This window comes from Opisthorchis viverrini (assembly GCF_000715545.1).
Source record: "Opisthorchis viverrini unplaced genomic scaffold opera_v5_214, whole genome shotgun sequence".
NCBI classification, from domain to species: Eukaryota; Metazoa; Platyhelminthes; class Trematoda; order Opisthorchiida; family Opisthorchiidae; genus Opisthorchis; species Opisthorchis viverrini.
In genome coordinates this window covers 411,656-427,429 of record NW_008751869.1, presented here as the reverse complement: position 1 = coordinate 427,429, position 15,774 = coordinate 411,656, and the positions used below count along the sequence as shown (strand labels likewise).

At 43.5% G+C, this 15,774-nt stretch overlaps 2 protein-coding genes across 2 annotated transcripts in view; one reads left to right on the top strand and one right to left on the bottom strand.

Moving 5' to 3' along the window:
* Positions 1–6,664: 6,664 nt before the first annotated feature.
* T265_14539 (hypothetical protein) lies at positions 6,665–15,480 on the bottom strand (the record flags this gene model as incomplete). The annotated part of the gene is made up of 4 exons (XM_009174120.1): positions 6,665–6,832; positions 11,124–11,204; positions 11,716–11,961; positions 15,295–15,480. Coding segments are annotated over 4 exons (681 nt in total), but the record flags the coding sequence as incomplete, so codon positions are not given.
* Positions 7,444–15,774, top strand: part of T265_14538 (hypothetical protein) — a gene marked incomplete at both ends in the record, with an annotated part of 15,442 nt that continues 7,111 nt past the window's right edge. The window contains 9 exon segments of the mRNA XM_009174119.1: positions 7,444–7,509; positions 8,203–8,419; positions 11,135–11,341; positions 11,584–11,633; positions 11,699–11,812; positions 13,727–13,784; positions 13,790–13,947; positions 15,196–15,462; positions 15,496–15,754. Of these exon segments, the coding sequence (XP_009172383.1) occupies positions 7,444–7,509; positions 8,203–8,419; positions 11,135–11,341; positions 11,584–11,633; positions 11,699–11,812; positions 13,727–13,784; positions 13,790–13,947; positions 15,196–15,462; positions 15,496–15,754 (1,396 nt within the window).

Genomic DNA, 15,774 nt, shown 5'->3' with positions numbered 1-15,774 from the left:
CTCGTTTATGATATTCTACAACTGAATGTGCTGCACACAAGCCGCCTCATGTTTCATTTGGCACGATATTCGAGATATCACGGTATATTTTCATGTGCAGCACTTTCAGTTGTAGAATATCATAAACGAGAGATTCAGCTGAGTCTCTCGTGAAAACCGAATTGATTTGCAAATGTGATTAAGCGGTTTGGTTGCCCAGTGCCTCAGATGACAATCCAGTATCTGTCTTGGTCGTGTCAACAGACGGACCTCTCTATCGGGACTTCCTACTCAGCAAGCGCCATGGACGGCTAAAGCCTGCTGAGGAACCCGCTTCGGATTACTGTGCTCCTGACGAAGGTCTTTCGTCATAAGTTTGAAAGCGTTTTCCGGATAATTTGACTCAAATGCAATAAAATCGATTACGATCAATGGATCATAAGACTAAACAAACATGTAAGAGAATTCTGCTACTTGTTGGGTAAGGTTAGAGCAGCCTTGAACCTCTGCTAACCGATTGTAATCAAAGAACTTGGATTTCGGCCACGCTTCCTTTATCGAGTCATTGCAGCCAGCTTGGTGTGCTTTGAAGTACGTGGCGCAATCTTTTCCGTCGTGGATGACATTTTTAAAGTTTATAAACTTTGCTCAATACACCGATTCCTGTTCTATTATTACAACAATGGTGCACGAGATCGTTTTACGTAGGTAATTGGAAAAAGACCCAAAGTATAAACGGATGGCGACAGTTGTTTTCTGTCTTAATCAGGGGGTATTAATGGGAATTCCACAGGGACCTTAGGCGTTGGTGAAGCATGTCGTTCGGCTTTAAGCGCACAAAAATCCAGTATAAATGCCTCTGTGTGCTGGCAGCTTAAACAGTTTTAGTAGCCAAAACTCCTGAGGGCTTTTCCCCATATGACATTATCTTAAAGCACTTATGATAAATCTTTGTGACAGCCCAGGAGAATTTTTGTCCCTTACGTCATCAGGAGTCCTTTGGATTCTGCCTAGAGTACTACGCCACTGAGGAACAATCCAAACGTTAATGTCAGCCTGAAGTTGCAACAACTCTTGCTGTAAACGTAACACATCACCAGTTACCCTTTGTATGAAATATCCTTGAATCTTCAGCCAATCACCGGAGAGAACAGTTTCCAAATTTGCATGGCGGAGCGTGAAATTTTGTCCGCTTATACCATCGCCCCAGATGACAAAGATCTGGGATCACACTGTTTCAGAGGGAGAAGAAAGATAGAAAATTGTTCAGNGTTCAAAAATACCCCCCTTTCGATGCCTAGCCACTCGAAGAAAGGACCAGGACTGGAATATTGCCAGGTTGTCGAAGCCTACACAGGGAAAGTCGAGAGGCGGTTCGAACCACGGACATTCCAGTCAGCACATCCGCGCTCTGACCACTGAGCAGTCTCGCTCCTTCGTCGAGCCCCCTGCACTGAGCAGGTCAGTTGACAGGCCGTTCAACAGTCATTTAAGCAATGGTATTCTAGAAGCATTGGCTTCTTTCCAACGTTAAACAGTGAAAAAGATATCAAGCAATAGAATGATCAGCATTGCTTTCAAAAACACCGGTAAAACCATGGCAAAATTTCGGGAGTGAAAACTTAATTTTTATCAGTGCGAGAACTCTCATATTCCTGACATTTTGCAAGCATCGCTGTACAATGGACCACTAAATCAGTGTGACCCTGATTGGTGAGGAAGCCATCATACCCAGAAGAAATGATCAGCAATATCTTCAGAAAAGGGTTTAGCGGATTGTGCATGACTGTTTTTATTGCGTGATGTTTATCAAGGTCAACTAATGAACTTTGATTTTCTTCACTTTCCTGTAACAATTTTTCACATTGAACTAATTTAACAGAGGTTTCGGCTTGTCAGTAAAATCCATCACCGCACGGTTCTTTTGTTTCCGTTGGAAGTAATCAGTAATACTCATCCCACCTATTCCCAAACGGATTTGAACCTCGAAACCCCTAGACTAGCGCCTAAGGTCCATAACGTTTGACAGCAAATGTGACTGAATCATGTGACTGAATCATACTTAGGATATGGCATCACTCATCCTTCAGTCACCTCGTCCACATTAAGCAGTCGGACCTATCGAGTGAAGACATCTCAGATCACAAGCTTTCTAGCTGAAAAGTCATCACTCGGAGAACCGGCTGGGTGATGTTCATGGTGCTAGTGAAAGACAACTGAAGCTATTCTTCGTTCAAGTGCTTGTCAGACGCCAGTGACTGAATAGTACGTTCGTTAGTCAATCAATGGGAAGCTGCGAGTATTAATTCCCCTTGAGATTCGTAAGTTGCGAGGCACTGGAGATTTCAAACAGAAGCAAAACAACTTACATTGTTGGTCGGCTTTTCTGCAAATTCCGCAACCATATAGGTTGAATCCAATGTTCCCGGGAGGCTTTAAGCTCCGGCGGCCCTACCTGACGGGGGGGGGGGGGCGGATTAAGCGGTCAGCTCAACCAAGAAGGTACTGAATCGAAGTTCGAGGTGCTCAATTTTAAACACGTATGCTTGTCCAGGTGTGATAAGCCAGTTCTGTCCATTAGTGCGGGTGGAGAAGGCAACACGTTCAATTACCCTGTCAGACGTCAATATACTGGAATTTTCAGGGTCATACAATGGCATAAGAGGAGGATAAAAGAGAGGAAAAAAGAGGATAAAAACTGATACGAATGTGAATTTTGTAGATCCTGCAGTCATCTGCAACTTTTCAGAATAGATGGACTCCACCTATAACATCAGAACTCGAGCAGGAACTGCCGAAACGTCCCAATACTACCAGCATGATATGAGTAGCTCATCTGGTAAGTCGTCACTTGAGGAGTCAGTCAACTCATGCCCACGTGATGTGGATCCCGTGGTTACGAGATGACCGGTAGTATACCCTAAGTGCGAGTTACATTGCTGACCAGCTGATCGCCGAGCAGTTTTCGGCACCAGGCAAAAAGTGCACGAAGTATTTGGGCATCGAATAAGTATGACCTGCCATCCCATTGGTTGGTACAGCGAGCTTTATCGTTCAATTTCTTTGCAGAACCTTGTTTCGCAAAGCATCTTTTGTTTTCTACAGAATTTGTCTGCTGTATCACATCATCCAAACATCAAACGAACATGGTTCAGCGAATGCACTGATGATACCCCAATTACACGAATTATTGATTAGGATAGCTTTGTGAATTTTGCCAATGGAACGGGTATGTGAACGAAGTTCATGGTCCATTTTATCGGAGACGGCGCTGAACTTGAGCGCGTAGCATGTGATCGTTTATCTTTTCAGTATGGAATATGTGCTATTTTCAGACGAAAAGGAATTTTTATTTTTCGTAATCTATACTACCACGTACGATGGAACGGCCATTTATCGATTTATTTAAAGAAGATGGTGAGTTCGAACTACTTCGATAAACAGCGTGTGACTGGCACATCTTTTAATGAAAGTAATAATGAAAGGCTACTTCGAAACAGTTACTTGCGTTCATGATGAACACAATTTATTGCAAGACATAATCGCAACTGGTGAGGATGTTTTATTGATCCAAACCGTATTTAAACTACGTAGGCAAAAGTCCACGGAATGTATGGGCGGATTTGATTGACCTTGAACTGAAGTGTCCACGAACGAAGAAAGATTCCTTTAGTTCCGAGTTTCCATCAACCTTATATTCTAGTTGATCCCAAATTTCACGAAGTAAGCGTAATATAAGACATATAACATAAGACGCGCGTTTATAATTTGATCAGACGACACTAACAATTTGAGAAAACCCTTGAAGACGCTCAGAACAAATGGAGATGATTTGGAGTTCGGTACCATGTTAGAGAGATGTTGTGAGTTAGTGAGTTCTCCACACATAAAACCGGCTACGTCAATTTATATTTTCGGAGGGTTAACAGGATAACCAGCGACAAGTATCGTCCATGCTTGCTTTTGGGTGATAGACTAACCACCAACCCACCAATCCCTCAAGCTGTGCATTAGATGTGTGTGTCCCACAATCCCCTGAGAGAGACGGTAGTCTTTTCCGATGATATCACGGACCCCGCAACTGCAGGGGAACTGGTGGATGGTAGATGCTACAGCATTTTTGATCTCTCAGTCTAACCTGGTTTGAAGTTCTACAGCTAAGTTGAACTTGCCTATTCTCGTTTATGCGGAGCGAGAAATGCGAGCTAGAGCGACTAAATCGCTCTGTTTTGGCGTTTGCATCACTGTTTGGTTCATATGCTTGTAATCAGTGATACGCATGGCGCTTATATCGGAACGAATGAAAATTGGGCTAGGTTTTCCATCAGAGACGACCAATCAGCGTACTAGATACTAGATGAAAACAATGGTAAGCACTCAAATAAGGACCACCGTGACTACCGCTCGGTAAAAGATGTGGGAGATTAAGTCGCTTTATCAGAATAATCATCGGTGGAAGTTTTCCCGACCAACCACTAATGCACTTCGAATGCAATCTGACCACGAATACTATTCACTAAAAAAGAAAATTCTACCCTACTCAGTGCACCATAGGTTGACGGCATTAAGTCCGTTCACATGACGAGGCTAATAACAGGAAAACTCTTCGGTTGTAAGCAGGCTTTGTTTTGTTTCCACTTTTCTATTCAACGGACTCCCCGTGACACCGTTCTATTTTGAGCCGGGACATGGGACTTCGGTAGCCCGACATTTGGGTGGTTCACAGTCAAACGGCTGATGGTCACACAGCAGATATACTAAATGGAAATGTTTTGAAATATAACATGTATTAAATGAAAGCGTCCGACACTTCGATGAGTGCTTTGGAATAAATGACTGACGGTCGATATTGCCAATGTGGCCAGCGACCAATTGACAGACTGATGGGACTTAGACGGGAAAGCACGCAAACGTGGGGTTTTTTATCGGGACTGTAGACAGATTTGGTACCTTTAAGTCTTTCCGCTTGGCCAGGCTATTCCGAAAGACCGAGAAGCACTGTACGCGTGTTTTATCCCGTTTGGGTATCATCCGCATAGTGCACCTCAAGAAATTCCATACATTCTCGAACCCCTGACCTGCCTGCCAGTGGTTTGGACAGTAAAAAATATCGGTCACGAACAACTACTCAGCCAGGTCTCCTCACACTATCAAGAGTTTATAAGTAGTCTAGCGGAAGAAGAAATTTCATCCCGTGGATAAAACGTCGATCTGAGAATTCATCAATCTAGGAACAATTCAACACGTGATGTGGTTTCTGCAATCAAAAGATGAGTAGCGCTATAACCTGCTGAAGGGGGTTAAAACGTCGATCTGAGAATTCATCTATCTAGGATCGATTCAACACGTGATGTGGTTTCTCTAATCAAGAGATGAGTAGCGCTATAACCTGCTGAAGGGCGAACCAATCCATCTGCTGATCAAGCGCTCTTGGACAAACAGTCTAATGTTCAAACTACCAGCCGCGAGGTGGCCGGTTTCGAACTCTACTGGGATTTCGTGAGACGCGCATTGATGATTCCCAATACGGGTGAAATAGTTTTGCAGTGCTTTTAGGCTTTTCAGCATGGGTTTAATTAACTCACAGAATGAAACTTCTTTTTTTCTTAAATATCAAGCTTTTGAGAGGTTGCAAGGTTTCGACAGCAGCGGAAATAGATAAGCTGTGCCAATTTTCAGCGATTTGGTAATAACTACATAAGAGAATATTCTGTCCACACATCCGCGTCAACTACTCACCTTTTTAAGATACTTTGAAACAAGCAAATCAGAGTGAGCGTTGTTTCCAAGGTCTGGAAAAGGATAGAAAGCAATATGAATGTACTGTCAGAGTGTAATACAATGAGCGTAAATTGCTTAAAGGCATGAAAATATCTCTTGAACAAATGTGTGATCCACAACTAACTATCAACAAACATTTTAAAGGAAGGAAGTCCTTCGAGGCAGCTAGTGATCACAAATTGATACCATTGGTATACCTCTTTTATATCACCGATCTGCCAAAATTTGGGAGGGTGAGAAGAGGGAAAGTAACTCCAAATTCTCCAACACCAGTGAACGTTTATCACTTACAGAGTTTGATTGAAGCGAACTTCACCCCTTCTCTGTTTTTGTTTAATATATATTCAGCAGCTACATATCTTCCACGTGGTGAGATGTCTTGGTAGTTAGAGCGCAAATTTACTAATCGGAGGGTTTGTGGTTCGAACCCGACCTCTGCATCTCCAGTTATCTCGCCTAGGCTTCGGTGACCTAGCAGTATCACAGCCCGAGTGCTTCCTTCTCGCGGCAAGGCAGCTACGCACCGGAATAATGATACAGCTGAACGAGTGGTTAGAGCGCGGATTTGTCGACCGGATTATTCAGAACCGACCTGTGCATCTCGACTTCTCTTGTCTAGGCTTGGGTAACCTGGCAATATCCCAGTGCTTTTTTCGGGTGGCATGGCAGCTAGGCATCGGAAGGGTGTTACAGCTGAATGACATCTTTAAAATCTTTAACATATATCCCAGTCATGACCGAGCTCAAGTTCCATATAATAGCCAAAAATCGTATCGTGTGATACGCAGAAAGTACGTTTTGATTTGGTGTCGAATTCAAAAGGCCTTCTGCTTAACAAGTTATTGATGGGATTTTTTGAAAGACGCACTTTTTTGAAATTAGTTCTTGTACTATTAATAATCTTTCAGCTGCAACACCCGTTTGCTACCATAGCACCCGTAGGAAGCACGAGGGTAGGATAGTATAATTCCTTTTTCTGTTGCACTTTGTGTTCGTGTCCAAAATTCAAATTCAAATCCTGGCACTCGGCCCGAGCTAGTTTGGCGTCCAAGTAGAACTCAAAAATGGGTGACTACAACAGGAAATGTTGTCGGCAGTTTAAAACCAAGCCCCACGATTACGTCAGAAGTTGCTTCCACTCTGCATAGCCAGTGAATGACAGGCACCATACCAAGTATTTGGTTTTGTCTTGTCTTGACATTCAGATTGTTTCGCATTTGTTTTGTGACGAATTTTTACCCCCTTGCTTATTATACACGTTTGCGTATAGAACTGCGCAGTTAGCTGCCTTCAATTTTCGAAGAGAACAGGTGGTTGCGGGAAGCACTGTATCCAGCTGGCGAACGCAGTTATGCGTCAATATAGCGTGCTTGTACGAATACAGATTTTTTACATCGAATGGCTGGTGAAGGTCACGTCAAGGTTTTGGTATGACGGTTGGGTCATCACGTCCATTTCGACCTCAGTTTGCACTCATTTGACCGACACAGTCAGGACAGTCACTGGGTCGTCATTCGAGGCATCAGACCAACCAATCACACCGGTCACGTGTAGACAGTTTGGCTCGTTCAGACGCAGAAATTCGGATGAGCCCAGCATGCGTTGGTGGTTAAAACATGCTCGTCTAGCCTGTCAGACGCCAGGAGTTCACATATCAGCACGATCAAGGTTGTGGCACTGTTGATGAGCTTCACTAGGAGTGAAACTCGAGTCCGAGGCTCCGCCATCTTCTGGTGCGAAATAACCAGAGTAGTCGCGTCAGGACAGTGTTCATACTGGAATGTTTAGGGCAACCAGGGGACCACACCTACCCATCTGGTTCCAAGAGTGAAACAGATTCTGGGCTCTCGAGTATTGTGAGCACCACTAGATAGTTTCAGTTCTGGTTAACGGACGAACCGACTGATACCCAACTGCATCTCTGGTTTCTGGAATTCTCCAACTGAATCCGCTACATAAGAACGCCTTCAGTCAGCACACTACTCTCTTCATATGTTTGATGCAGATTCATTGACAAACTACAGGTACTGCGCAGCGGATTCACTTGAAGAATATCATAAACGAGAGATTCAGTAAGGTTTTAGCTGACTATTGCAATAGCACCAATTTAATTTGCCAATGATTTTTGTTACTTGGGTAAAATTTAGTTTTCAACTGGGAACTATGGTCGACTAAACTCGGGTGCTATGATTCGGCAGTGTCGAGGAGAGCGAAATCGGCTGTGGTCTGTCTAGGAGTTTTCAGCAATATTACACGTGGAGATTCGTTCTGCTTCTCACAAGGTAGGAAAATCAGTTGAATTAAGGCTAACAGAAGCACACATCTGAGTGATTTCTAAATGATCGATATGAAGAAATTTCAACTCGGTACACTGTCTCGAAGAGAGATTTCAAGGTTGCTGCTACTCAGCACATGTACATTTGATTTTTTTCCCGAATACAGGTAAACCTCATTGAGTTTCCTGAAACGCCTTCCGGACACACGGGAGAACTGCAGTCCATCGAAGGACGGTGTATTGACGGTGCGGTCCAGTTGAATAACTCAAAAGTAACGAATCAAGCATTCTGTTTACCCAATGGAAAGTGGCGTTTATACAGTGACGCACACTGTGTGTGTAATGCTGGCTATGAACTTCACTCAGGAGGGCAACGTTGTGAAGGTGAGTGTTTAATTGGAATGATGTTCGACAGAAATACGTGATAATTTGCAAACAGCGTAGAATCTCATCTTTCAACTTCTAGTGTGACGCATGTATATCCAAGGTACAAACGAATGATGATGTCTGACTATGATGCCAGATAACGGTGAATCTTTCGCCATTTGCAACCAGTGCCTGTCAGAATTTTGAAATACGAGGGCAGTACTCTCAACCAAAGTTGTTTTTTTGAGGACCAGGTGGTCTCCCAAGGGGACTACACTGTGTCCTCATTGGGACAACGTTCGACAGCGCTGACTCTAAGAGTAGGGTAGAAACTTTGTCATGTTGACATTCTCGCCAATGCTAAATGATCTGAGAACTTTTAAATGCATGGATGAAAGTACTAAACAAAAATTGGAGGCTTAACTCTCGAATTGCCAATTGGACTGTCGCAAGAAGCAACACACTGAAAAATGAGGAGGGCTCGGTTTAAGGAAGTGGTGGAATTTTAGGATAGTCTTGCTTAATAATAATGATAACTTTGAACAGAATATATCTTTTAAATGATGGGTTAAAACGTACTTAATAGTCTAGATATTGTGATTCGAATTATATGGCTCTGCATTCTTGGTGATGATGTGTCGGCTAAGTCATTGCTTCATTCAATACAAAAATAGAAAAAAGTATTACAGTTATAGCATCTCTTGGTGCCTAGCTTCCATGCCACCCGAAACGCTGCCAGGTTGCCCAGGCCTAGACTGGAGCAGTGAAGATGCAGAGGTCAGGTTTGAACCACGAATGTTCCGGTCAGTAAGTTCTCACCNAAAGTTGCTTTTTTGAGGACCAGGTGCTCTCCCAAGGGAACTACACTGTGTTCTCATTGGGACAACTTTCGACAGCTCTGACTCTAAGAGTAGGGTAGAAACATTGTCAAGTTGACAATCTTGCCAATGCAAGGTGATCTGAGCACGTTTAATGCATGTATAAAAGAACTAAGCAAAAATTGGAGTAACAAGAGGCTTGACACTTGAGCTGTCAATTGGTCTGTCGCAAGAAGCAACACACTGAAAAATAAGCAGGACTCGATTTAACTAGGTGGTGGGTTTTTAGGACAGTCTTGTTTGATGATGATAAATCTGAACAGAATTTATCCTTATTACGTACTTAATAATGTACATATTGGGATCATCGGATTACCCGGCTCTGTATTCTTAGTGATGATGTGTCGGCTGAGTCATTACTTCATTCAATACAAAAATAGAAAAAAGGTAGTACAGTAATAGCATCTCTTGGTGCCTAGCTTCCATGTCACCCGAAACGCTGCCAGGTTGCCCAAGCCTAGACTGGAGCAGTGAAGATGCAGAGGTCAGGTTTGAACGACGAATGTTCCGGTCAGTAAGTTCTCACCTTAACCACCGAGCCATCTCGAGCTCAGGCATAGGAACGGTTGAACTTACTCTTCTCATTTGTACATAATAGCGATTACGGATATTTTTGAGATCTTTTGTAAGCTACAGGCATGAGAACAGTAAATGTTTAGCCTGACATATGACTCCTTTCAATCGTTATACTGTCATGTGGGGAATAACTAGAGAGCCACAGAGCAACCTTCAGTGTTGGAAGAGCTATTTAGCATCCTGTGAATACCGCTCAATAATGCAACAGTTCGACCGTGACCTTAAAGCAGGTTTTGGTCTAGGACTACAATCATTTTATTTTATATTTTGACTGTTAAAGCCCTAAATAGCAACAAGCCGCCTAGTATATTATTTTAAAAAGAACGCTGCTTGTTTCATCAGCATGCGCACACATTTGCTAAGGTGCCACCGTTCGGGCACACTAACGTACAGCTCTGAACCCAAAATGTTAGTTTAGGAGGCTTTGAATTGTTTGCATTATCCTTCACATTTCGGCGAATGATCTTCACATTTAGCTACAGCGTCAGCTGATGGCTGAGCGTTGACATATTTTCGTGTTCGTGTAAGGTGGGTTTCCATTGTCACGGAGGCGCGATGCAAACTGGGCGTTATGGAAACTGGTTCGCATAGGAACTCGCACTTGACAATTAAGCGAGAAAACCCTATGGGTGACACTCTCTGATGATGTGGTCCATTAATCATACGACACCGGGAAATTTAACCCAGTATAGGGAAATTCAGACACCAGCTAGTGTGCTAAATGGGTCACTATTTTTGCTGTGTTTAGTCAACCTGGTAGTGAAATGGGTTTGTTCGAACGTCATGTTCACACATTGTCTGCCAGAAAATGGGATTAGTAACTTTTAGTTAGTTAACACCGCGAATTATTCGGCCGGAACAAACTACGTCCGCGGTGAGTTTTGATTTCATTTCATGCATCTGTCCCGATAAACCAGTTTGGCAGACCTTTAGGTCACATGACCCTCAAGCGCCAAGGCGGTGAAATTGAACGGCCACGTAAATGCAGACAGCATTTACATAGTTGAATACCTTGATATCGTACGCTAATCAGTTTCACCAATGTATGGTGTGGCAGGTGTTGATCTATATTTGTAATGTACTACTCATAAGGTTGCTGAATATTCGTCGACAGCCCACGACCGGTTTCGTCCTTCTTGTGTAGGCTCATCGGGTAGGCGCAGTCCCTGGGTTTCCGTCAACCTTATGTTCTACTTGAAGGCAAATTGCACGAAATTAGCGAACATACACTCATTTGCAAGCTAATTTGGTTTATTCGAGAGACTCACCTGGAACTCAGCTGAATCTATCGTTTGTGATGTTCTAAGGCAACTGAATGTTCTACACCAGGCCGCCTCATTTTTTGGTCGCTACGATATTCGAGATATCGTGATACTTGCATATATTTGTAATGTACTGATCTGTTCACGGAGTTTGGCAAATAGCCCGCAAACATTTGGTGAATACTCGAGAATACCATCTCACACGCTTCGTTGTGAAGTGAAGCGTAGGAGTGTACATCAATGCTTGTGTCATCTTCATGAACTGTTTACAGCCTAATTATCCAGCTTTCCGAACAAACCAAAGACCAAGATGAATTTGGATCAATGACTTCACGTGAGGATGCAGAAATGGGAAGTCTTATTCGGTGCGTGTTATGTCGAGAAATCCCAACCTTCTGCCGAACGAAAAGTAGCAATGAATTTCCCGGCTACAAACATACTCTTTCGAATTATGAACACTTTTCAGGAATCATGTTATGCTTGTTAGGGATCGCATCAGACATGTACAAACAATATGTGTTTACATAGGAGCAGTAAGCAGCCTTCGCGACGCTTGAGAATCTGTAATCGTAAATAAAAAGTCGTTCAACTGTCACACCCTTTCGGTGCCTAACTGCCATGCCACCAGGAGGAAGCACGGGACTGGGATACTGCCAGGTTGCCCAAGTCTAGACATGGGAAGTCGTGAGGCAAAGGTCAGGTTCGAACCATTGAAGTTCCAGTCAGTAGACCTGCGCTCCAACCGCTGAGCCATCTCACCGCAAGGGAACCTACAATGATCATGGGATATGTCAAAATTAAAGCCACTTCCAACTGGTCCCATGTTCAACATCAGATGAATTCTCTAAAAGAGCCAAAAACTGGGCTGTGTCATCCCTGATTTGAATGTTTCAGCTCGGAAAATGGAACCCTTAAAGTTGTGCTGGAGTGGCTTGTGTGGGTGATGAAGTTGGTCTGACTGCTGGTGTTGGACACGGCGGAAAGTCAAGCGACGGTGACGAGCAATAGGGAAATGAATGCATGAGCCTTTGATGGCTTTCTATGAAACTCTACTGCTTCCCAAGTCAAAGCTGCTGAATGGACGATGTAGGTATGTGGTCTATGGCAAAGTAGCGGTACGCTATGAAACAACAAAGGTTTTTTTGTTTGAAATGTTTTCTCGCTTCCGACCGCGACGAAAAAGAAATGTGCCTACGTGTCCTGTGATGAGGTCAGGTTTTAGATGGTTCATATTCCAGCGGAAAACTGTGGCGCATTGCCCACCCAAACAAAAATTCCGGTCCTTTCATGACAGGTGTGGATATTGCAAGGCCCAAGTCAAGATGTAACAAACTGTTACATGGTTTGACCATCAGCACCCCAGAACCCTCCGTGAAATTGATCAGCCACTAGTGAGAGAATTTTATTGGGTTACCGGCTTAAATCTAGTCCATCACGTAACTTTTTATCTGGCTCAAACAGCCTCTTTGCATGGAATGATTTATACAAATATATCTGACACTATAGATTGCCCTGCGAAATTACTTTTGCAACGCAAGAAGCATGCAGATTTCGTTTCCGACTACTATCCAAAACGGTTAGTTCCACTTCGAATCTGTCCAAAACACAAAAAGTACAAACGAAAATTTTTTTTTCTTGGGCGTACACCGGACTAAGTTTAGGACAAAATCACTTTGGCCAGACCACCAAAACTGTTCTTGACTTGATAGTGTTGCTTAGAGACGCTGCAAGATATGGCTGCCAATCGATGAGAATGGTGCTCAAGTTGTCAATTTCCATTCAGATTTTCCGCATATGCGTCCGGAGGCGAATCCTCCGATGGAGGTTTTGCTCGTCTTGAGAAGTACCCCACATTTGAGCTACTTATTGATTAGGTGATGGCTTGGGGAGACTTGGGAATTTCCATTCGTCTTGCATGTGAAGCCATTGTATATTCGAAATCCAAAAAGCGCTGCACAGATGTTTCATCTTTATTGGAGATCATCAGCAGTTCACATCTCAAGAAACTTTGGGGAGTCTCGAATCCGCAAACTCTAAGCAGTTCGGTCACGAGCGACTGATCAGCACAGGATTGAGTGGTAGTCAACCTTTATTCATGGAAAACACATCACATAGTCACTTGTTTCCTGTGTCCTCAAATGACAGCTTCTTGGATGGATGGATGAAACGGTTGTGCAATGCTTCTCAGCTTTTCAGCATAGATTGGTTGCTCCTAGAGGACAAAACTTACCCAGTTTCCACACATGGCCATCGCACTGAATTTGTTTGACATCCAGTGTGGTTGTTGTGTCGTCGACCTTACTCAACGCTGCAGGTCCCAAGTATTTTCTGTCGGCACTTACGACTTTTGCGTCAGTAAGCTTTGTCAGACGGAGAAACTTTCGGGTGATTGGATTATGACCACCTCCGTTGATGTTTCGGGTCCACCTGATAGATCCCGAACAAAGCAACATATAATGAATCTTGATCCCGAAGATTTTTCATGGGAGAAAGATTTTTCTATGGGACTTTTGGTGCAAAAATACCTTGAGAACGCTTATGCCGATAAGCACTTATGTCTGTTCTGATTAGAGGCGAGCATATTCACTTTGTAATGCACTACTCATAAGGTTGCTGAAAACTCATTGACGGCCCACGACCGGTTTCGCTCTTTTTGGGGCTCATCAGGTAAGTGCAGTATCGAAGTTTGTGTAAACCTTATGTTCCACTTGAAACCAAATTGCACGACATTAGTGAATATACACTCATTCGCAAACTAATTTGGTTTTTCGAGAGATTCACCTGGAACCCAGCTGAATCTCTCGCTTTTGATGTTTCTAGGCAACTGAATGTTCTTTACCAGGCCGCCTCATGTTTCACTCGCTACGATATTCGAGATATCGCGATACATATATAATTTGTAGATCGAATTCACTCGTGCGAGTACTACCCCACTTTAGGGTAACAGCAGACTTTGGAAGTCTCCGCCGCGCAGAAATTCATCTTGGAATCATAAAGTCTATTGAAGTTTTGAAAAGTGCAATACTAACCGACGTATGTCACCATTAAAACCACTCTGATGCGTCACATCTCAAAACCTTCCACACTGACTTGGATACCCAATTTTAAGGGGCTATTCTGTCAAGTACCACGTTCTCCTGTGATGTAAATTGGAAGTTACGGTTTGTCAAATTAATTGGAAGGTTGTATGGATAGCGAGAATATGAGCATCTGTAGCTCAAATTCTAGTCTGAAGCTAGCATCGGATAAGTTTATTTGAGGCACACGTTTTGATCATTTAGATTACTGACCCCTGTAACGGAGAAGCTGTCACATGGGACTGTGTTAACTGTGATATTAGCAACTAGTGACAGGACACAGTCCTTCCGTTTTCTAACGAGCCTTCATCCAACAGTGACACTACAGGGATTTTACCACTTGCAAATGAACAGTGAATTGAAACCCTCCTGAGTTTCTTTGACTCATATGGATGCTGAACATTCTTCGATGTCCCACGACCGGTTTCGCCGGCTCTTCTTGGTGCTCATCAGGTAGGCGCAGCCCCCCAGTTTCCGTCAACTTTTACGTTCTAATTAAACCCCCATTACAGGGGATTCAACAACTAAAATGAATCACATACAGTTTGGTTTTCACGAAAAAGCAACTGAATCTCTCGCTTATGATGTCCTTCTGCAACTGAATTTGCTGCATCAGGTCACCTTATGCTTCATTTGATACGATATTCAAGATATCACATAACATCGTATAGGTGTAAAATTGCATAGACGTAACTCCTTTTGTCCCTCAACTGATACCTGTCCGGCAGTGATACCATGAGGATCACATCTGTAAACAAACAGTTAGTTGGATATCTTCCAAGGACCGTTGACTCACTCTGACGGTGAGTTGTGAGCGGGTGTTCCAAATTAGCACTTGTTTGGAGCTACAACAAAGGAGGTTCGATATTACTTTGAAACTTAAACCGATTGCCGTATTCCGAGGATTGGACAAGCTACCAGTTTTCTATGGGCCTATGCACTTTCCACCGGGTCTACATTGACGCCAGCGTCTTTAATGCTGTGTTCTATTCAGCTCTGAGACTGAAGGCGGCTCCATATTTACGGTCCCTCTTTCTGTTGAAGGCCAGGTTTCAGGATTGGAGGTGGAAGCTGTCCAGCTGAATTGCTACTCAAAGTACTGTGCTCAGCGGTCCAAACGTTCTGCTTTGCTGCATATCGGGGAGCAATTTTGGTCCCTGATTATTTCGCTGACAAGATGTTTCCGAGGACCAGTCAAACGAATCAAGTGGAACAATTTGCGCACGTTTCCAGAATTCTTTGCGTCTTTCATTTCTGCGAACTTTCGGGTCCACTAAGTTTCCGATCTACGCGGACATAAGGTGATTAGAAAACAGGTATTTGGTTGTTCTGAAGACACCTCAATCCGGGAAAACATCCAGCATCATCGACTACGATGGCTCGATCATGTGCTACGCATGTCGAAACACCGTATACCGAGACGAGTGTTGTTCTCCGTGCCTCCTTCAGGATGGCGCAAACCGCGAGGTGGACAGTACATGACTTGGCAGAAAGGCGTCAAAGAGATCACGAAGAGTTTGGGTGTTGTTGGTGTTGTGCGACTTCCAGGATGGGGTCCCCGTGATCCCGTCTGTGCTTGG